At 46.4% G+C, this 22,992-nt stretch overlaps 1 protein-coding gene and 1 long non-coding RNA gene across 5 annotated transcripts in view; one reads left to right on the top strand and one right to left on the bottom strand.

Moving 5' to 3' along the window:
* Nucleotides 1–13,436, bottom strand: part of LOC133238766 (uncharacterized) — a 102,249-nt gene extending 88,813 nt beyond the window's left edge. For all 3 annotated transcript variants that reach the window (XR_009733621.1, XR_009733623.1, XR_009733620.1), the window contains exon 1: nucleotides 11,717–13,436. This is a non-coding gene — a long non-coding RNA (uncharacterized LOC133238766). The remainder of the gene's footprint in view (nucleotides 1–11,716) is intronic.
* Nucleotides 1–22,992, top strand: part of CADM3 (cell adhesion molecule 3) — a 36,066-nt gene that overhangs the window by 5,525 nt on the left and 7,549 nt on the right. The window contains exons 2-8 of one of the 2 annotated variants that reach the window (XM_061402209.1): nucleotides 13,405–13,506; nucleotides 15,546–15,686; nucleotides 16,205–16,357; nucleotides 17,057–17,194; nucleotides 17,547–17,717; nucleotides 20,141–20,231; nucleotides 20,659–20,828. In XM_061402209.1, coding sequence (XP_061258193.1) covers nucleotides 13,405–13,506; nucleotides 15,546–15,686; nucleotides 16,205–16,357; nucleotides 17,057–17,194; nucleotides 17,547–17,717; nucleotides 20,141–20,231; nucleotides 20,659–20,828 — 966 coding nt within the window. The remainder of the gene's footprint in view (nucleotides 1–13,404; nucleotides 13,507–15,545; nucleotides 15,687–16,204; nucleotides 16,358–17,056; nucleotides 17,195–17,546; nucleotides 17,718–20,140; nucleotides 20,232–20,658; nucleotides 20,829–22,992) is intronic. The other variant, XM_061402218.1, reaches the window with a different exon arrangement.

The raw sequence follows: 22,992 nt of genomic DNA, 5'->3' as shown, positions 1-22,992 counted from the left end.
GGTTGCAGCAAATCAAAACTCTCTCCACTACCACTGATTCTTATGTAATTTCTATAATTACTGAGGCTTATGTTGACAAACTCAGTCCAGTGGCGGTCCTCACTTTTTTAGCACCATCTCTGGGTTGCATGTGTGGTAGGTTCAAACAAAGTACTTGAAAAGGCCTTTGAGAGCAAATGATGGGTGTGGCGTGATCCTAGCAGAAACCCTGATGTCTGCTCTTTCTCGTTTGATTGTTTGCGAGCTGGCTGCCTTAACCCATGATCCGGGTTTTACTGTTCTTTGTGGAACAAACTACAGGTGCTTTGAGCTCTCCATGGTGCTAGCCCCTGACGGGGACACTCCAGGCTCTTCTTGCTGCTCTCCGTGGTCCTGCTCCCCATCCAAATTCCTAATCTCTTTATTTTCCACAGTGCAGCCCTCAAAACGGGGATGGAATTTCCCTCCTCCTACCACAAACACACACATGATCTTGGCTATGATTCCTGACTGGCTCTACCAGCAAGAGGGGAACCAGACCAGATCTGGAGAGTCTCCATAACCGCCTAATCACCTGTAGGAAGGGGACAGAAAAAACAAATAATTCTGAGGCGGAAAAGTGTTATTTGCAATGTTCAGGAGATGAGGGCCTACAGTCACCTCAAATGGCCTCAAAAGAACCAGATGTTTTGCCATACATGGACTCATAGATTTAAAACAGAACTACAAACAGTCGTGGCTTAGATTGAGACAGCATTGCTCATGTACAGTTACCCCATATACACCATACATGTAGAATGCGAAATGCGTCCTACTCAGTTTATGAGCACACACCTCTTAACACCACTCTGAGCCTGACAACCAACCCAAACTGTCCTGTCATGATACTCATTGTCCCTTTCCCCTTGGCCTTAGCAGTAAACACAAAGACAATATCTAGGTTGGCTCCTCAGAATAGATAATAGAAGAATGCAATATGGGAGAGGCATAGAAAATAAATACCAAATCCATGACTCATGTTCCTCATCATTATAACCATCTCGGATAGACTAAATGGCCTTAATGTAACCATCTTATCCCAGAGTCCAAGTCCTTGGCCATATCTCAGAAGATGCATCTTTAAACTGGACTCTGCTACTCTTTTGGGTGATCTGCCAATAAGCTGATGACGTCAAGTGCAGCAAGGAGCCAAGAATGCTCAGCCCCTGCCAGTCTGAGACTAGACAGCCTGTTCCTCCCATCACATCAGAGCTGTACAAGCTTCTCTTCCCCTCAATGATGATTTCCCCCGTCAGTTTTGCATAACAGTTCATATAATAGTTAACACTTATGAATGACCTATACAGAGTGAAGCTGGAGAGACAGGTTTCCAGAATTAATTTCCAGTACCCCCCTTCCATTTCCTTATTTGAAACAAGGAGAAATTTCATTCCTCAAGGACAGGTAATGGAAGTGATTTATCTCCATGAGTGAGCTTTCAAGAAGACAGAATTAGGGTTATGGTAACAGCTGGAGTATCTCGCATCTACTCATCTCCCTGAGCCCCCTGTTCTCATAAAGAGCAGACATGTTTCTGAAAGGATTCTAATGCAGAGATTCCAGCTTTTTTTCAATATGTGTATCATTCTGTGTGAGCGCTTACCTCTGGGGTTCTTTAACCCTCTCATCTCTCTCCATCTTTCGCCCAGAGGTCTCCAGGAGAATGGTAAGAAAGCTAAATAACATAAAGAACTAAAATGTTATTTTCTCTCAGGACTCATTTTTCCTTACCCCAGCTAGACCTACACTAATTGTGTATTGATTGCTAATTATAAGCACCTTTGGCTCATTTACTTCCAGTTCAGGGTCAAGAAAGGTCAGATGTATCACCTCGCCCTAGGGGAAAAAAAAAAGAAATGAAGGCTGGTATCTCAGCCATTCATCTCTAATTTAACCACTACTTAGCCCTCTACTTCCTTCACACAGCTACAGATATCAGCAAGGTAGAATGGAAAACTAGTCCTTCCAACACCAGGTTTTACTGGGAATATGCAGATCCTTGCTTCTTGCCTTCATTTGTTCTTCTGGGATCTAGCTCTTTACTTCCAATTTGGATTCTAGAATTCCAGCCAAAGCCTCAGAGTGAAAAAGCTTCAGAAGGTGAACTGGTTTATTGAGTTTCTAACTTAAATACCCAACCCTCCTTGGAAACCCAGCAAGAGTCTAACAAATACCTAGATGACAAGTTACTTGAGACTTAGCCTAGCCTGGGTCAGTCTTTGAAGAGCAAAGTTTTTTCATTATCATAAAATGAGAGGACTGTTTTACCATCTGCTCCTAATCATTTGTCCCTCAGCAAATGTAAACAAACCAGTGAGACAACTGGACTCACTTGTTCTTACTAGTTCTTATTCTAGTTCTTAAGGATGAGATCTTTCCAAACACATATATTTCCTCCACTCATCTCATCCTATAATCTCAAACAAATATAAAAACCACCATCACTAGCCCATGGGCCTCACACATTCTCATTTATCCTCAATTGCTGCTTCATGCCAGCTCTCTTCTGGTTTCCAAGCCCTGGAGTCCAGTGTCAGTGACAGATGGACTAAGCTCAGCCCTGGGGAGAAGAGGATTCTGGCCCTCTCCTGGGGAGTCTGAGCAGGATTCTGAATTCTGCTTTGAGGAGAATCTCTGAGTTTAAACCATATGGTTTGCTGGATGGACGTAAGGGGTTCTGATTAATAACGGGCTTGTGAAAAGGGCTCTGTATCTGGGTCATAAGAAAAGCTGTGTTTATGACAGAAAAAAAAAAAAAGGAAAACAGAGATACAAAGAGTGAAAACTAGTCATCGTGTGTGTGTTGAGGGACACATGCTGAAGGGGAAAGAGAGTAACCAGGTTGAAATATATATGCATCGGAATATACATGCATCTTGGGGAACAGAATCGAATGTACATCCACATTAAAGATGAGACACTCAATGATAGCTTAAGGAGAGGAGGAGAACTTTGGGATGGCAGAATTAATGGCCATTTCAGGGACTGTGATGTCTGTGGGCTTGGAGGAATGTATCTGTCTCACAAAAGAGCTAAATTCCCAGGAAGGCACAAAATAAGGCTAATTGAATAATGTGCCACTTGCTGCAAAATACATTTTTAGGTGAGATAAGTGAAGGGAAGAGACTAAATCTCAGCTGGGATTGGCAGAAGAGGGGGACCCAGAGCAGTGTGGGTGTGCAGAGCAGAGCAGTTTTCTCTCCATGTGATGCTCCTAATCACTGCCCTGAACCTGTCATCCACACCCTGACTCTGAACACCCAGTGAAGGGAAACAGTAAAAACAAGTCAGTAAAATGAGAGCCGGCAGAGAGCCAGAATGCTCTCTTGCCTGACTTCTAACAAATTAAAACTTTTTCACAGCATTGTTATCCCACCACACCAAGCCATCAGCCTAAACTATCTACAGTGCGACATTAACAGCAAAGGAGAATAAGATACAGCCTGTTGAGAAGGGAACTCATTCATCTGTTCAAACAGGTTTTGTGGCTCTGGACAATTAGGAGCCAGGCTTTGGCACCTGGATGAATATTCCTTAGGGAATCTATTCTTTACTTCTCCCCAATGTTCCTGGGCTTTCCTGCCCATTCCCAGTTCCTATTTTCTCATGGCTAAACATATTTTCCCAGAGAAGGCAATGGCACCCCACTCCAGTACTCTTGCCTGGAAAATCCCATGGATGGAGGAGCCTGGTAGGCTGCAGTCCATGGGGTCGCTAAGAGTCGGACACGACTGAGCGACTTCACTTTCACTTTTCACTTTCATGCATTGGAGAAGGAAATGGCAACCCACTCCAGTGTTCTTGCCTGGAGAATCCCAGGGACCGGGGAGCCTGGTGAGCTGCCGTCTATGGGGTCACACAGAGTCGGACACGACTGAAGCAACTTAGCAGCAGCAGCAGCAAACATATTTTCCAACAATTTAAACTTAATTATGCTTTCATTTACTCCACACTGACTCTGTTATGTTTCCTTTCCTAAGTACTTTCCTAAGATGGGGCGATTTTTCCCCAATTCTATTACAGATGTGTGAGAGCAATTACATACACTTAGAGAAAGGGTATAAAGTGTCTGCACTTGGCTCAAGGGACATCTAAGAGTTCAAAATCTGGCCTCCTGACTCTCTGTTGCGTTAGAACACAGACCCAGGTCATATCTGTCCTGCTTTCTGAGGATGTGAACATGGTGAGAAGGGAATGAGGAGATGGCGGTGAAAGGATGCTTCTAAAATGATTCCAGGCTGTCAGCAACTGGAGTGATTGCATGCCCGACCTTAGGGGCTTGCTTGAGAAATAAATGGTGAGAGTCAACCCCCTGCACAGAACCTGTGCTCCCAGCAGCTCTTACAAAGCCATCCGCTCTGCTGTGTCTCATCAACCCTACCCAGCCTCTTAGTACAGAACACTAGATGCTTGTCTGGAACACACAGCCCAGTCCTGGAAGGCAGGAGCTAAGGCAAAGAAGGGGCTCTTTTGGGATTAGATCCCCTTCCTTTTTTGTCTCCCAACTGCAGTTCTTGCTACAACACCGTGTTGGCTCCAGAGGGGCTTGTTTGTGTTGGGGGCCAGCCCGGGGCTCCCTCCCAGTGCTAATGCACTGAGAACACTGACTCAATAGCAAATCAAAGCAACAGCTGTCCCCACCTCCTTCTCTGCCACCCACTTCCCAGTCTCTGCTCCTCAGAATCTTAACTAAGTCTCTGAGGGCCCCCCCTCAGCCTACTGCAAGCCCACTTCTGCCTCCAGATTTTTTCTGTCACTAGCTCAAGAATAGGATAAGCTCCTCTGCGGCTTTCTCCCTTCTAGTCTCTGTCTCCCACATCACAATCAGGTTAGCATCCACCAGCTCTCCACACAGATGCTAACACTCACACAGCCCACCCTCCTCATCACCCTTTTAATTCCTAAGGGCATGGAAGCGGCTTCAGCCCCATAGCCTCCTCTAAGAATCGGAATCTGCCAGGAAGATGGTGACATTTGTAGGGGGACATTATCCACACCTTCTGCTTCCTCATTTCACCCCAACTTCTCTAACCTGCCCAGCATTTAGCAGAGTGACTTCCCTGGAGGTCCAGAGTCCTAGGGTTCCTCACAGCAATGCAGAGGGAGATGGGAAGCAGGAAGAGTGGATGTCACTGGAAGTAAAGTCACACTAAATGGTAACTTCCAAATTAGCTAGTGCACAGGACTGACAATGAGAACAGAAGACTGGGGTTATAAACCCAGCTACCACTAACTGTCTGTGTGACCACACTTAGAAGTTTCTAAGCCTCTGTGAACCTTGGTTTTTCGTCTTTAAAACAGAAAGTGTGCACTAGACACTACTTGGGATTTTTATCAACTCTAAAAGAACCAGTACTTTGGCCACCTCATGCAAAGAGTTGACTCATTGGAAAAGACTCTGATGCTGGGAGGGATTGGGGTCAGGAGGAGAAGGGGACGACAGAGGATGAGATGGCTGAATGGCATCACCGACTCAATGGACGTGAGTTTGAGTGAACTCCGGGAGTTGGTGATGGACAGGGAGGCCTGGCGTGCTGCAATTCATGGGGTCGCAAAGAGTCGGACACGACTGAGCTACTGAACTGAACTGAACTGAACTGAAAAGAACCATAGTGAAAGTGAAAGTCACGAAGAATCATAGTGAAAGTGAAAGTCACTCAGTTGTGTCTGACTCTTTGCATCTCCATGGACTGTAAGCTGCCAGGCTCCTCTGTCCGTGGAATTCTCCAGGCAAGAATACTGGAGTGAGTAGCCATTCCCTTCTCTAGGAGGTCTTCCCAACCCAGACATTGAATCTAGGTCCCCCGCATTGCAGGTGGATTCTTTACCATCTAAGCCACTAGGGAAACCTAAGAATCATAGACGGGAAAATATTTTGGGAAGAATGAGGTGCAAGAAAAGAAGGTGAGGAATTACCGAACTTTGGTAGTGGAGTCAGAAAAGACATCAGTTACATTCTCCTCTGGAAGACTCAAAACTATCTTGGGAATAACCACTTCTGGCCAGTAGGGGTCAGTAGAAAATGACCAGAACATGCAAATTGATTGCAGGGCTTTAGCGAACAGACATAGATATTCATGGCATCTTAAAACGTGGGTTTTTAAAAAAAAAAAAAAAAACACTTGGATACGGGAAAACATTTGGGATAACTGTTTTTTGTTTGTTTGTTTTTTAGTGAAAAGAGGGTTAACAACACAATATGCTTTTTGTTTTAACCTCAACCTCACGCCCTCTGCAGGCAAGCTAGTCAACTAGCCAACTACCCTAAAGATCCCCTCCTCCTCATTCAGCCTGGAAAAGCTAAGTGCCACACCATTTCAACACCAGGAAACAAAAGCCTTTCATTTCTAATAACTGCATAGGATGCAGCCAAAAGGTGTCTGCCAGCCTACAATAATAAGCCTGTTTGAGCCCAGAGTCGTCCCTTCCAAAGCTAAGTCTCTTGGATCACCTAACAGAATAAGACCCCTCGTTCTGTAAAGATCCCTTGTTCTCTTGGCTACACTTTACCAAGCTATGGTGGCTAATCAGCATGTTAGAGACTCCTTACAGCGAAGGTGCTCTTCCCCATCCTGTTCACCATCCAGTTTGACTTATATCCTGTACGCCCCCTGCCCCAGGGAGAGTAAAGCCACTCCCAAAGAGTAGTGACTTCTTTGGGCCAAGAGGCTGTTGGGAGCCAGAGAGAAAGTAGATAAACAAGACTCCAGGACGGAAAGCCAGACAACAATAGAAATAATGGAGGGAGGGAGGGAACACTGAGAAGCTAAGGTCTCAGCAGCCCAGCCAGAGAGAGGGTGGCGGGGGCAGTGAGCCGGAGAGGAGGCCGATCAGGAGGCAGGCAGCTGAAGCGTGACTGAGCTCTGAGGCTCTGAAGTGGATGTGAGCTGGAGCATACCTGAGCTGAGTGAGGAGATCCATTAGGGGATCATGTTGCCTGTGAGGGGACAGGAGCCTGCCCTGAGGAGCCACAGGAAGGGAAGGAAGTACACTTGAAAAAACATACAAGCCATGATGACAAAATAACTCTTACCTCTATGGCCCCAGCTTTCTTTCGTCTGACTGCTCTGTAATATTGGGAATAGAAGCGAACTGGGGACTTGGGGAAGACAAAGTTAAAAAGGAATGTAGAGCAGGAAGTGAGAGAGAACATTTTGACACTCATGCCCTCAAAGTCTTCGACTAGAAAATTACACAGTGACTTCTGCAGAAGTAACAGAATTCCTGGCAACCCAAGAGCAAGCATGAGAAATGAAGTTTAGAGTTCTTTGTGATCAGGATGTTATGCTCTAAAGCTACGCAGGTCAAAGTAACTCCCTTCCCAAATCTTGGAGTTATGGATTAAATCGGGCCTCAGATGAGATTGGTCCACTTTCTTCCAAATGCAGAAGCAGACATTCACTATTAAAGAAAAATATGGCTCTGGGCATAAGGAAAGGATGCAGGCACTGAGTTCTAGTTCTGACCTTGTCATGGCCACTCCTTTCAGTGTGACAGAAATACATGTAAGAATCCACTACATAGCTAGGGTCAGGGAAGAATCAAGAGTGAGATCACCTGGCCGGGGAGCCCAGCAATGGGGGTGGGGAAATCCTAAAAGTGGGTCCCTTCAGCATTCTGGGCCACAGCCCCCAGGGTGTTTTTCCCTTGGAGATAACACTCCTCCACCCACCTGCCATGGTAGTCGTGAGGAATAACAAGTAGGCTGGGATGAAGAATATTTTTAACTCTGGAGTTAGAGAAATGCTGAATCATCACCATTACCATCACCATCACCATTAACTCCTACTCAAGGAGCTGGCGTTCTCTATAATCTGGGAAGTGGAGCTCTGGACCCAAGCACTGCAAGGCCAGCAGTGGTTATGCAGGGGAGCTCTGTTCCCTTGTCCCACTGTCCCAAATGTGCGCCTGTGACTTTATATATGGCCCTAAGGCCCATGCAGTGTGGATTCCCAAAACAGACAGGGCAGGGAAAATACATCAACCAAGCAATAAACTTTAAGCACATAAACTTCCCTACTATCATCACTTAAATTGGAAACATAATACATTTTTATTCATTTCAGTTACTCATGTATTTATTCAATAAATATTTATTGAGTACTTAACTATGTGTAAGGCCCTGTACTATGGGTGAAAGACAAAATCACAGGTGTCAATGTATGCTTTAAAAGGCACATTAGTAAGTCTCCAGTTCCCACCTCTGCTCCTCTTAATATGAACAGTCATTCAGAAGGAATCAGAGTGAAAGGGCTACTTTGTCCTTTAAAATGCTGGGAGTCCTGAAGATACTGGATCTCATGGGTAAATAGGCCAAGCATTAAGAACAGCCCCAGACAACTGAGAGCAAACCAGAAGGCAATCTTAGTTCATAGCCTAGAGCCAGAGTGCTACGAAAATGTGAAGGGATTCTATTTTAACCAGACGCATCTATTGCTTGCTTAACTAAAGAATCATCCCAGCTCCTTGAGGCGAGCCCCCAAAGGTATGGATGAAGATGCACTAAGGAATCCAATTGAAAATATAACTCAGTCAGTATAAATCATACCAACACCACAAGCTCCCACTTCCAACTTGCCACACTGTTAATTTTTATCGTATTGCAGGTGACTGTTGTGAATATTGTTTAGGTGAACAAACCTTGGCTAGCAATGCAGGAAGGAATATTTCCAACTATACCTTCTGCCCCCCACCACACACACAAAGCACATGCTTCTACAATGGGAGGCAGTGTAGTGAAGATGTGCAAAAAAATGTCTGGGCTTTGTGGTCAGAGATATCTAAGTTTAAAGGCTGCCCTATCTCAGTACTTATTGGATCTATCATATGGAAAAGTTACTTAAATTTTCTGAGTCTTAGTTAACTCATCCTTAACATAATGCATACTGCTGCTGCTGCTAAGTCGCTTCAGTCGTGTCCAACTCTGTGCGACCCCATAGATGGCAGCCCACCAGGCTCCCCCATCCCTGGGATTCTCCAGGCAAGAACACTGGAGTGGGTTACCAGTTCCTTCTCCAATTCAGGAAAGTGAAAAGTGAAAGTGAAGTCGCTGAGTCTTGTCCGACTCTTAGCGACCCCATGGACTTCGGCCCACCAGACTCCTCCATCTATGGGAGTTTTCCAGGCAAGAGTGCTGGAGTGGGGTGCCATTGCCTTCTCCAATAATGCATACTAATGTCTATTAAAGGGTTATTCAGGCTTCTCTGGTGGCTCAGGCAGTAAAGAATCTGCCTGCAAAGTGGGAGACCTGGGTTCGATCCCTGGGTCAGGAAGATCCCCTAGAGGAGGAAATGGCAACCCACTCCAGTATTCTTGCCTGGAAAATACCATGGACAGAGGAGCCTGGCAGGCTACAATCCATGGGGTCCCAAAGAGTTGGGCACGACTGAGTGACTAACACATACACACAGGTTATTTTGGAATCATGAAAACAGAGCACTTGGCTTGGATCATGACACATAGAAGGTAATCAATAAATAGAGATCCACCCCCCCTCCCCCATCTTGTAACCTTCTAGAGCTTCAGCCTCTGCAATATCGACCGTCTTCCTTGGTTCATTTCTTCCTAGCCTGTTTGATTTGCTCTTTCCTCTTCACAGGCATATGTTGAACTTAGTTACCCCAACTGAAGATGTTCAACATCTTTGATTCATTTATTAAGGAAATATTTATTAAGCACCTTCTAAGTGCAATATGCTGTAATAGGGCTGGTACCAGATATAGAGATGAATCAGATATCAACACTACCTGCAGAATTATTATAATTTAGAAGGGAAGCCAAACTTTTAGCTCAAAGTAAAGATTGATGCGTAATTTAAGAAAAGCAGATAAAATGTAACAACAACAACAACAAAATCAGAAATGATTTCCGCCTGAGGCAATCAGGGAAACCTTCTTGAAGGAAGTGCCACAAACAAATAGGCTTCTAAGGATGGTTAGAGCTTAGATGTGTGCAGATGGGTGAAGGGCATTATCAACAGAGTGACTGTGGGAAAGTGAACTTGGCTGTAAAGCAAAGGGTTTACAGAAAGAATTCCAAATAGCATCATATGTCTGGGATATGGGCTGAGTGAAGTAAAGAAAAGACAAAGCTGAAAGGCATATTGGCATCAAACCGCAGGATCTTGTAAGCTAGGCTAACAAATCTGGATGTTATGTGCAGACGATGGGAAGTCAGCGAAGGTTTCTAAGCAGGGAAACAACATGACCTATATGACTGGAGCTCTCTCTATCAGTTTTTCTACGTGAGTAACCTGGGCCTCCCCTTTCTAATGGGCTTATGGTCTCAAAGTCTACATTTCCTTCCAGTGACCCTGCCTGAAGAGAACTGTCACTATTTCCACTTCAAAGTGCATGCCACCTTTTCAGAGCACTCTCTTAAGTTCTTTCCAGACTGAACCCATTGAGGGAATTTATGCTGATGTCATAAACGATTGGCAAGATCTAAATCCAAAGAACAAGGCTTTCACAATCCAGGTTATAATTTCTGCCACTTATCCATGTTTCTATGAATAACATTATATAATCACTCATCTGCTCCCAGGAGAGTGGCTATTCAGAATTTATCATTACAGGTGTACAGTTTTATAAAAACAGCAAGAAAACTTTCAGGCATATTAACAGACAATTCTCAAGAGGAGACAGGGGATCATAAGTACTTTGGAGAATTAAAGGGGAAAATATCACCCCTCGCAGGAAAAAAAAAAGAGCTATTTCTTAATCAGTTTCTTAAAACATAGCAAACCAGACTGAGTTCCTTATAAACCTACAGAGACAATATATATCAAGCATATCCCCAACATGCCATTTATTAGAGATTATTTGTTTAGTTATCAGACCCCTCAACTAAACAATTCAGTCTGGTTTGAATGACTAACATCATCGTTTCACATATTCATCCTATGCAGAAAAAAAAAAAAAAAAATGCCAGCAAAATGCAGGAAGAGGAAAGGGATGAATGTAATGTAAGCAAGGAAAAAAGCAGCGGAGGAGAAGGCCGAAAACAGCACAAATGAAATAAGGAGCAATAGAATGAAGACTAAATCCATGCTGTTTGGACAGAAGACATGCTCTGCCTGAGTGAGAATGGACATAGCAGAGTGCCAATTGTGACTGAATGAATTACTAGAGGCAATTAAATGTAGTGAGGGCCCATGATAGGCTAAGTACTGAAGACACAAAGATGAAAAAGGGAAGGCTCTTGCCCTCTTTACCAACTCAAAGTTTAGATAAGGAGGCTGATAACTAAAGAAAATTGCAATACAGTGGGCTGAAACGTTGTAAGAAAGAGAAGCTGCTGAAAAAGCTTTAAGAGCACCAACCAGCAGGAGACAGAGGACCCTTGAAAGGGGCCCTATTTGTGTGCCTGTAGGTGGGTCACTGAGCCTCTTCAGACCTCTAGAAAGAGACCCTATCTGGCGGCCTCTCTCTCAAGGTTGTTTTGACATGAATTCATGGTTGGAAGTCCACTCTGAAAACTCAAAGCCTTTATGCCAAAGTAAGAGAAGGCTATTTTCTCCATTGCAAAGGTCTGTTTAGTGCTTACTTTGTATACTGGGTACCAATACTGTGGGGTTGAGCACTGACCCCTCTCTGGCTTTCCTTGTCCCTCCACCATGCCAAGCTTTAGCACAACCAATCTGGGTTCCCACTGAAGGACCCACAAACAGACTACTTGGAAAATACCATGAAACACTCACCAACTTCCAGTTGCCTCCATGCTTGAGGTCCACAGAAGACAGCAGGGTGAGAGCCTGGACCCCAGGGTGAGGCTCTGAGCACCCTCGGCGACCTCATCCTGGCCGCCTTTCTCCCAGCCTCATCCTTTCTGCCTCTCCTCGTCAGCACTTTCCTTGTCCCCTCTCCTGTCGACTTCTACCTGCTACAGATACTTTTTTCTCTGTTGTACCCCTTTCCCCATTTGGGCATCAGTGCTTCTCCTTTTCCGGAGTAGAGTCAAGTCTCCCAACTCCTGCAGGATGTCTGAGAAAGACTGAAGAGCAACGGCGTCTCCGAAGCTGTCTTTAGAGCCCTCTCCGGAGGCTAGGACTCCTTCTAACACCCTCTCCCTTCCCCCATCTGTCTCCCTTCTCCCCTCCCCCACGCCCTCCGGGCCCTCACCCTCCTTTCCCTTTGATTCGGCAGATCTCTCCCTCGTTCCCTTTCTTCTCGTGGACCCTAAGCCCATTTCCCACTTCTCTTTTTGGCCTGCCACCCATGCCACCCCGTACCCTCCCCACCCCACCCCCACCCATCTTCCTTGGTCCCACCACCCTCTTCTCGTCCTTTCCTCTCCCAACCCCCACCTCCGCTGGCTCCGGAGCCGGCGCGAGGAGGTGACGATTGGCGAAGTTCTGCCGGGACTCCGGCCCCGGGACAAGGAGCAGCTCCGCACTCTGCTCAGCAGCCGATGACGTCACGGAGTTTTGCGTACGTGATTGGCTACTTCCGACGGGCGCTCCTGGAAAGATTCTGCGAATTGATTTCTTTGTCCCTCTGCCTCTCAGGTTGAGTTGGGGGAATAGGCCACGGACACTGTACACTACTTCACAAAAGGGTTTAGGAAGAGAGCCGTGACTCAGGCCTTGGGCGTGTGTTGTGCCAGATGAGGGAGCAGAGTCAGTGATATAAAGTGGTGGGTGGGACTGAGGGCGGAGGAGAACTTGAGAATCTGAACTCTGGATAGAAGGTAACAATCTGGGAAGGCGTGGGGCAACTTGCAGCCCCAACTGTGGTCTCTTGTCTTCAGTGCTGAGGGTTTTACCTTGAAACAGAGCTTGGGCTTTGGAAGCAGGCATTTAATTTCTAGTCTTTGTTCTTCTGTTTGTAGGACCTTGGGCAAGTCACGTCATTCTGTCTCCTCTCTGTGAGGTAGAAATGATAATACCAATATGCTTATTTAACTCGTTTATTTAAAGGATTAAATGGAATTTTCTAATTATTAAACCTGCCATTGTTTTAGTAGAGAATATGGTGTAGCAGAAAGAATCCTGGATCAGAAATGAAGAGTCTTTGTTATCTTTCATGTTTCTGTATGACCTTTACCAACCCACTTCTAACCCTTGTGGGCCTCATTGTCCTCTTCTGTGAACTGGAAGAACTGGACCCGACGATCTCTAAGCTCACTGTTGGTTCTAACCTTATATGATTGATGCTAAAGCTTAGCATCCTCCTTAATTCACCCTTTCAAACAAGGACTTCACTTCCTTTCTCAAGACTCAGGTTAATCTCTCCCCTTTGTGAGAAGACCACCTTCTCTTAGGTACCCTGGTGAAAGTGCTTTTCATAGGGGCCAGTCCTCTCCCCCATCCCCAGCGATGAAAGTACAGATCTCAAACTATAGCAGCTTACATGTAGGGCTCATCCTTGATGGAGACTCTCTCCCCAGGCTACTGGCAAGAGCAGAATTTGGAGCTGGGAACTCTGGCTCCACTCGACGAGGCCATCAGCTCCACAGTCTGGAGCAGCCCTGACATGCTGGCCAGTCAAGGTGAGAACCCAGGCCCCCTCATCTCAATGTCCCTCAGTTCCCTCAGCCATTCTCAAATCATCTCTCACTCATGTTGCTTCCACCCCGTGTGCTCACTCCCCTCATTACCACACAACTCTTCCTCCTCTCCATCTGACATTTTAGTACTTAGTTCTACACCACCAACTTCTCTGGCACCTACTCCTCCTTCCCTCACTCCAGTACAGACACCTCTGTTTCCCCTACACCTTTTTCCAAAAATCAAATGATTCTGGGAGGAGTGTATTATGCAGAATAAAGAGGTTCTGGAAGGACACGATTGAGGTAGAATTCTTCAAAAGGAAAGGGACAATGGGATTACTAGTCAAAAATCACTATATGGTGAGCAGTAAATGAAAGACTTTCCAACCCTTCCGTTGAAATATTTAAGGAATATGTCACTTCCACATTTATTCAGCCCACTCAGTCTCTGGCTCGCTAATATCAGAGTTGTAGTTTTAGTTCTCAAGTTAGGCGATTACCTGAGGAGCATTCCAGAGAAAAGAGCACTGCCTTGCGAGTCAGGAGGATTCTAGTCCTAACTGGAACCATCGATCAGCGGCATGATCTGAAGCAATCACTTCACCTACATTGCCTCATTGTCTCCATCTGTAAAATGAGGGAAATGGATACCATGAGCCTTAAGATCCCTGTCCGTCCTAAATTTTATGATTCTAAATGCTAAAACTGCCAGCCAGGCTTTGGGCTCCCTTCTGGAGACAGCCACCCAGAGCTGTTGGTGCTTGGTGTCAACGCTGGCAGGTGCCACTTCACTCCTCAGGGCCCCCTCTGTGCCAGTAGTGCTCATTGAATACTCCTTGAAAATGCAACTCTGGGGACCAAGAAAGATAGGAGAAAGCAGATAAAGTAGGGATAAGGTTGGTGCCATAGGGAGTGTGGGGATTTTTTTTAATTGCTCAATTAGGGAGTGTAGGAAGTATGTTTCTTTGTTTCCGAATCAGAGATGACATTGCTAGTTAAATAACTTAGCAGGATAGAAGAAATTGTGTGGATGTTTCAGAAATCAGAGCTGGAAGGTCAGAGCTATTGGGTCCTAGGAAGTCATTCCTGAAGATGAGGGAATCAATATTGGGAATCAGTCCATGCTGGGGAGCACATGGGACAATATTGGGTGAAGGAAGGAAGTGTCACACAAGCTGAGGGGCTCATAGCTCGAACTGATTGGAAGGTATATTTGGATTCAAAGGCCTCATCCGTATATTATCTTATTATCTTCTTTTGTTTAACTTGACTAAGGAGAGAGGGATTAGAAACCATGTCCCTCCATCATTAAAGGGAAAGCTTTAATCCATTCTTCTTTAAAATAACATCAGGATGGTGAGTTGGGTTTGTATGTTGATTTGGGAAGTGGGTAGCACTGATACCGAGAGGAATACGTTAAGGGAGCTGATGACTAAAGGGAAGTTATTGTTGGAGGAATTGAGAAGTCTGTGTCCAAATGTTCCTGTTTTGTTTGTTTTTTTTTTAATCTTTTTTGTTTGTTTATTTTGCAGTTTTATCAGCTACCTCTTGTGTAAATGAATGTGTAACCCAAGGGCCGACTTGGCCTTTTCTTCACCTTTAGTTTGGGGATTATTAGTTACAATTGCTTCTCCTGTTCCTGCTCTCCTATTTAGGTGGTGGCAGGAAGGTAAAAGAGAATGACAGATTTGTATGTGTGTTTTCAAAGGTGAATGGTAGCGCTCTATCAGAAAAGACACATGTGGAATGATATGTGTAGATTTTGAGTGCCTTTATTCCTCTCCATGTTTGTGGCCCTGTCAGTTCATTCAGCAAATATTCAACAAGTGACTGTTTTTCTGTGCATTCAAAGCAAGAGGAAATAAGGTCTGTCTTCCCCTACCCCCCCCCCACCCCTATTCCTTCCCCCATGATGTGTTAAAAAGAATACAGAGACGTGGGCCTTGGATGGTCATAATTAGATGAGGTGGACTTTAGCCCAGAAATTGGTGGAGGGGTCAGCACTGTGTCTGGAAACTAACCCTCTTCTACTCCTGCAGACAGTCAGCCCTGGACATCTGATGAGACAGTGGTGGCTGGTGGCACCGTGGTGCTCAAGTGCCAAGTGAAAGACCATGAGGACTCATCCCTACAGTGGTCTAACCCTGCCCAGCAGACTCTCTACTTTGGGGAGAAGAGAGGTAGCGTCCTATGAGTTATCTCCCTCCCATGGGCTAAAGAACGGGGCTGCAGAGCTGAGAGGAGATGTCCCTGCAGTCCAGAGGCTGAGAAACATGAAGGGAAGCTATTTGGGGAATCAACAGGCCATGGGCTCCTCCACTGGTTCCAGAGAAACTTCATTATCGTGGCTCTGACCCAGGTCATGCATGGTCCTATAGGGTCCTGCCCAAACTAAAGGGCACCCCAAAGGAGCCCGGAGAGACAGCTGATGACAGTGTTGCCCCAAGGTAGCCCACACATCCAATCTACTTTTCTGAGTATCTCTGAGGCTACTGAGCCCAAGGGCCTAGGAAAGGGACTGAATATCCTAAAGACTGCTCAAACTCAGGAGCAGTTTTGTTTTGTTTTTTTTTTCCCCTGCCCCAAACCATGCTAGACCCTTTCTCAGAAAAAAAAAAAAAAACTGGCCTGGGATTGGAAGATTAAGATGAAAAGTGCCAGTAAAAGTCTTGCTTCCAATTCTCACGATTTCCCCCAGCCCTTCGAGATAATCGGATTCAGCTGGTTAAGTCTACACCCCATGAGCTCAGCATCAGCATCAGCAACGTGGCCCTGGCCGATGAGGGCGAATACACTTGCTCCATCTTCACTATGCCCGTGAGAACTGCCAAGTCCCTCGTCACCGTGCTCGGTGAGGCTCCCAAACCCCGATGTCTCCACGGCGTGCTTCCTTGCAAACAGATCTCCCTGGGTGGGCCTCTAAAGCAGCCTAGAGCCAAGCAAGTCTCCAGGCATGTTGGGAAAGTTCAGCCTGTATTAATGTTGCAATGTAATGAAATGCAAAGTGTGCTGAGTGTAATTCTCATCTTTTCTCCTTTACTTACTGTTTGCTCTGGGACAAATCTTTAACTCCCTTTGAGCCTGAATTTCCTAACTTGTAACAAAAGGATGCTAGTGTCTATTCCACTTACCTCCGAAAACTGTGTGATGTGACACAAACCTGAGAAATATGTTCAGTGTATGATTTTGATTTCCAAGACAAGCACCCTCATTGTCTGCATGCTCTCATCTTGACCCCACGTTTCAATTTCCTTCTTTGCTTCCCTGAGCCTCACACTATGTCTGTGGCCACCCAGTTGTGCTTTAGTGCATTGAGTCATGTATCATCTCAGGTACAGTAAATCTCCCACCACTGTATCTTTTCCCTCTGGGGTGGCCTTTCCTCCTGGTCCTCAGGAAGTAGATCAAAGAGGAAGATTATTTCTCTAGCCTTCTACCCATCAGGAACCAAAATAGAACCCAGATATCCTAACCCTCTGAGAGTCCATCCCAGCAGGGAGAGCTGAGGGTGCCTCTCCTTCCTATCCTGGCCACCCCCTGTTCGTGGCAGGAATCCCACAGAAGCCTATAATCAGTGGCTACAAGTCATCATTACGGGAAAAGGATAAAACCACCTTAAGCTGTCAGTCTTCTGGGAGCAAACCTGCAGCCCAGCTCACCTGGAGGAAGGGTGACCAAGAGCTCCATGGTAAGTTCCTCCTGCCTTGGGGGCAATAGGAGGAGGTGGTGCTGGGGCAGCAGGGAGGAGAGAGGGAGAGAGGGGTACATGTCTGTCTGTCTGTATGTGTGCACATAAGCCACGGTGTAGAAGAAGAGAAGGGAATGATAGATACTCTGTGTACACTTGTGTTCGAATGTGTGTGTGTGTGTTGGGGCCTCCATCCTCCCTGTATGTACATATCCATTTCACAACTTCCTAAGTCTGTCTAAGTCGAGATGCACCATCTGTATGTCTATGGTGGGGCCCACACAATCCCTGCATGGTAGGGCCCACTCTGTGTCTATGTGTGTGTGTGCATGTGTCTGTTTCTGCTCTCTAGGGGAATCTACCCGAATACAGGAAGATCCCAATGGCAAAACCTTCACCGTCAGCAGCTCAGTCACCTTCCAGGTCACCCGGGAGGATGATGGTGCAGACATCGTGTGCTCTGTGAACCATGAATCTCTAAAGGGAGCTGACAGATCCACTGCTCAACGCATAGAAGTTTTATGTATGTCATGGGCTTGTGGGTGAAGAGGATCTGGTATAAGATGGGAAGTAGGGAAAAGAAAGGGCTTCCCGGGTGGCGCTGGTGGCAAAGAACCCACCTGCCAGTGCAGAAGACTTAAGAGACGTGGGTTCAATCCCTGGGTTGGGAAGATCCCCTGGAGGAGGCAACCCACTCCATGGGGTTTCCATGGACTGAAAAGCCTGGCCGGCTACAGTCCATAGGGTCGCACAGAGTCAGACATGACTGGAGTGACTTAGCACATATGCACAGAGAAAAGAAAAGAGTGGGTGACTGTATATGAAGAACCAGGCACAGATAAGTAAATAGGGGGAAAAAATAAGACAAGATGTGCCAGTGGTAGGCCAACAGTCAGCAAACTTTTTCCAGCAATGGTCAACATTTTAGGTTTCGAGGGCCATGTGGCCTCTGTCTCAACTAATTAACTCTGTTGTTGCTGCAGGAAAATAGCCATAGATCATATGTAAATAGTGAACATAGCTGTGTTCCAATAAGACTTTATTTACAGAAAGCGGTAGCTGGAGGGATTTGGCCCAATAGGTAAATTTACCATCTCCTGGGTTAGGCCAGTGTTATGCATCTAAATTGTAAATTATAGCAGTAACTGTAGCAAATCAGGAGTCAGGAGACACAGATTCTCATCTGCCCCTCCACCACTTCCTAGCCAAGTGATGTTAGGGAACTTAACCCATTGAGCTTGGTTCTTTATTTGGTAAATGAGAAGATGGACATGGATCACAAAGGCTTCCTCTTGGTCTAACATACTATGAGTTCAAGAAAAGAGATGGTAGGAAAACCACTCTTTCTGGCATAATTAGTCATAGATTTTTCCCAGTATTCCCCCCATCTGCCCCAGCTCTATGATTTTAGGGATTCTGACCTGAAATGGCCACTGTCACAATCTCTACTCCCAACCTTTCTAAGATCCTCATCCCTTTATGGAATCTGCCTTGAAAACAGATGGGAAATTTAGCAATTTTCAAAAAGAACTTTTCTGAGTAGAAAAATCAAGGGGAAAAAAAATAAAGTACAAAGGCAGAAGATAATGAGTTACAAAATAATGTATTTCTTGTCCTAACTTTTCTAAAGACTAGGTACTTTTCTCAAAGAACTCAGACCCTTCACCTCTTTCTTATGGAAGATCGAGACCTGACACCAGTGCTATTTTAATCAATTGCCAGACCCATTGCTGACACTTGAATGTGAGGTTTGGGGCGGCCTCACTGTCCATTTAGCAGATTCTCATCTGGAGGCAGACAGCCTGGACCCCAGCTGCGGTGACTAGCTGTGACTGCGGTGACTGCTGACTAGCTATGTCACTGTCACCAAAGCATTTAATCTCAGAGTGGCCCCTGTCTACTTCAGTGAATTTTCATAAGAAGAACTTTGCAAACTTCAAAGGTCTATATTGCTCTAAGTTGTTCCTCTGATTATTAGTTCTGAGTGTAAAGCCCCTGACCTTGAGCTTCTTGTCCTGGCCCCTGGCCAGGGCTGAAGAAGGCCCTCTCGTGTCTGAGTCCCAAAGACTTCTCTGTTAGGTACCAGACCATCTGGCAGTCACTCTCCAGGGACCCTTTTGGCTTCCATGTGATCAGCAGTCAGTCAACAAATGCTATACTCCAGGCACCACACTGGAGGTTTCTCTGGCTGCGGGGCCCCGGAGCACCCATTCTCTCACCTGGCCTGATTCTCTTTGTCCCGTTTGATTGGACTGAAACACGTTCATTAACCGGTTGTTAAGGTTGGCTCTATCCTTAGGGGGAGCTCGGCCTCTTTATCTGTTGTTCTAAACCGGCATCTGGTTGTATTGTTCTGTGCGGCCATCTGGACCCAGCCTCCTAAGCAGCCCTTCGGCATTGGTGGCAGCTGCCATTATTCCTTCCCAGAGCCATTCTATACTGTGTCAGTGCCTTTTTGTAGCCAAAATATGACCCCCATCTCTTGCTCTTTCCAAGCTCTCGCTTCATTTTTGGACTGGCCCCCAAAAAATGATGCTTTGCGTTACAGCAGTGCTTCCTGTTTAAACTGCCTTGCAGAGAGGATGGAGAGACTGTGAGCTCAATCAGTGATCAAATTCATTTTTTCTGTCAAAAATATGTATTAAGTCCCATTTATGTGCTAGGCACAGGTGATCCCGTGATTCCCCTGCTCAGCTCTCTGTTAAGACATCCCTTGGGTCCCTAGTAAGGACAGACATGACCCTACTTCTCCAGGGTTTTTGTACATCCAATGGCAGTAGTAGTCTTTGCTCACAGAGGCAGGGGTGGGGTGGCCTTGGATGCACAGCCTCTTGGGCTCCTAGGCCTTTAGAGGTGGATGCTGACATGCATAACTGAATGGTTTTGAGATGGAGGCAGTCTAAATGGCATGGGAGTTTCACATTGACACCATTTCCTTCTCTGCAGACACACCGACAGCGAAGATAAGGCCAGACCCTCCACATCCTCGCGAGGGCCAAAAGCTGTTGCTCCACTGTGAGGGACGTGGCAATCCCGTGTAAGAGGATCCGTTTCCTGGACTTTAACACACCTCTGCACATGAAGACTTCACCTCAAGTCTTCCTGTCTCCTTCGTGCTATCTGAGCCTCTCGTTTTCCTTGACACTATCGAACAAGGCCCATCTTCTGTTTCTCCTGCAAAGCAGCAGAAGTGGGCACGGGCCGGTCCCCGACTGAGCCCCTAAAGTTCCCGTAAGGAACCAAACCACAGTTAGATACAAGCTCGGCAGTCTCCCTTGTCCCCAGGCTAGGCCTCAAAGGGTCACCTCCCCGTCCCCCTGAGCAGCTCAGTGTCTCTGGCCCCTTCAACTGCTCAAGCCCCCATCACGCTGTCCTTGACTTCCCTGTTTGCAGTTTTGTTTTCTCCTCCTTTAGCTCCCTGCCCTGCTCTTTCCTGAACACTCCGGATTTCTCTGCCTCCACAGCCCCCAGCAGTACGTGTGGGAGAAGGAGGGCAGCGTGCCACCGCTGAAGATGGCCCAGGAGAGCGCCCTGATCTTCCCCTTCCTCAACAAGAGCGACAGTGGCACCTACGGCTGCACGGCCACCAGTAACATGGGCAGCTACAAGGCTTACTACACCCTTAACGTGAACGGTGAGCCCTCCATAGCTCTCGTCCAGCAGACCCCTTCTCCTCTCCTCTGCCTTCTGGTCCTCTGATCTTTCCGTCTCCTGATAGCCTCCCCAGACCGTGGCTGGGAGTGGACTAGGCGGGCAACAGTCCACCACTGGAGGGCCCGAGGACTCAGGCTCTGGGTCCACTCTTGGATGTGGAATAAGGAAAAATCGATGGGATGCTGGACTTTGATCTGCCTTTGTTTAGCAGCGATGACCCCGGTGATGCCATCCTTCAATCTTTGCACTCACCTGGCAACAAGAATAAGAATTGTGTGCCCAGCCCCCAGAGTCACTCATGTGTGCGTGTAGAGGCACCTGCCTTTGCAGCAGGGCTATCCTCAGAGTCACTTCTGTGACTAATACAGAATGCATGCTGCTACTGCCATCTCCTTTTCTGAGGATCTTTGACATGCTATAGAGAATCCATGCAGAAAACAGAGATAAATTTGTACTATGCGGAGAGATAGTTAGAATCTTTTTCTGAGACGCCAGAGATAAATTTGTACTATGCGGAGAGATAGTTAGAATCTTTTTCTCAGACGCCATATCGTCTAGAGAGACTAGATGATGTTCCTTCTCTGAACTTCTTCCCAAAGGTGTGACTACAAAATTCAGCTTCAAGAAAAGTGACAGGCTAGGCCTCTTTATGAAGGGTATTTTTGAAGAGCCCCCCCACCGATAACAATGGGGGTTTCCCAGGTGGTGCTAGTGGTAAAGAACCTGCCTGCCAATACAGGAAGTGTAAGAGATGGGGGTTCAAAAAAAGAGGAAATGGCCTCCAGTATTCTTGCCCATTCCAGTGTTCTTGTCTAGAGAATCCCATGGACAGAGGAGCCTGGCGGGCTACCGTCCTTAGGGTCGCAAAGAGTCGGACACGACTGAAGCAACGGAGCATGCAGCACGTAGTAACACTGAGTCCCGCTAGAAACTCAGGGTTTCCTCACACTAGGGGAAATGCGTTGTCAGGGGAACATCAGAGACTCCCTTACATGAAATGTCCATTAAAGCAGTGTGGAGATAGCAATCAGGCCTCCCAGGGATATGAAACCAGAGGTCTTGGGACTCCAGGGGCAAACCTCAGCAATGCAGGAGCTGCCTCGGCACAACAAACAAAGCTATTGTAGGGTGCCAGGAGCAAGGACAATGCACCGAGGTTCTGTGTCTGCCCCCAGATCTCTCCAGACCAACTCTGAGGACCATTGGCAGAGAAGGAAAGTTCCTGTGCCCCTGCGATTGGTCTCTTGCTGATCCCGCCACTCTGTGCTAGAAGCCCAGTCCTCTCTGACTGATCTGCTTCCAGTGCTGACGCCTGGTGGTAGAGTTAGTTACTGCATCTGCCTCCAGGGAGAACTCCAAACCGGGGTTGACTTCCAATTACCTGGAGTGAAATTAAATGGGAGTTATACCTAGAGACACCAACCTGTAATTGATGAACTCAGAGGTCATTTTCGCCGTGCTAACCTAGGCTTTCCTAGGGAGTTTTCATTCTTACAGTCTTTGGGATAATTATCTAGAATTGATTTTTAATACAGATTATATCTCACATTCTCTTGGAGGTAGGGGAAAGGAACAGTGGATAATCTCACTGTGTTTCCTCCAGTTTGAACCATCACACCCACTCCTCCTATCATAGGGCCACAGGGACCTTCTTCTCCCTCCCTCCCAAGCAGAGCATAAAAACCAGAGCATAATTTTTTTTTTCCCCCCAAATAAGGTGGAGACAGGCAAGGAGCTAAAAAGCTGGCCCAGTCAAGCCAGAGGAGACATAAGGTAGGAGAGGGAAAATGTACGAGAAGTCAATGAGGCATCAAGACTCAAAGTGAATCTATAAAGATAATAATAATAATAATAATAGCTCTCCCATGGGTGAGAGAGCCTTAACTAGAGCTCGTATAATTTTGGACGCATCAGAACTGTTTCCCAGGCGTGCACACGGCCTCCTCAGACCTGTGGGGCTCTGACTGTGACTGCGGCTCTCCTCGGCATGCCTGGCCAAGCCTGTGCTTGGGAATCTGTCCTCTGGAGACACTGCTGTGGAGGACAGATTCTCTACATCTGATGACAGAGACCGTCAGAACTGGGAGGAAGAAGTTCAGTCTTTGTCCTTCCGACAAACCTTTGGATGGTGGGGAAGTGAAGAT

The sequence above is a fragment of the Bos javanicus genome, chromosome 3 (genome assembly GCF_032452875.1).
Source record: "Bos javanicus breed banteng chromosome 3, ARS-OSU_banteng_1.0, whole genome shotgun sequence".
In the NCBI taxonomy this organism is placed as follows: Eukaryota; Metazoa; Chordata; class Mammalia; order Artiodactyla; family Bovidae; genus Bos; species Bos javanicus.
The sequence above is the reverse complement of the archived record's forward strand: the minus strand, read 5'-3'. Positions and strand labels throughout refer to the sequence as shown.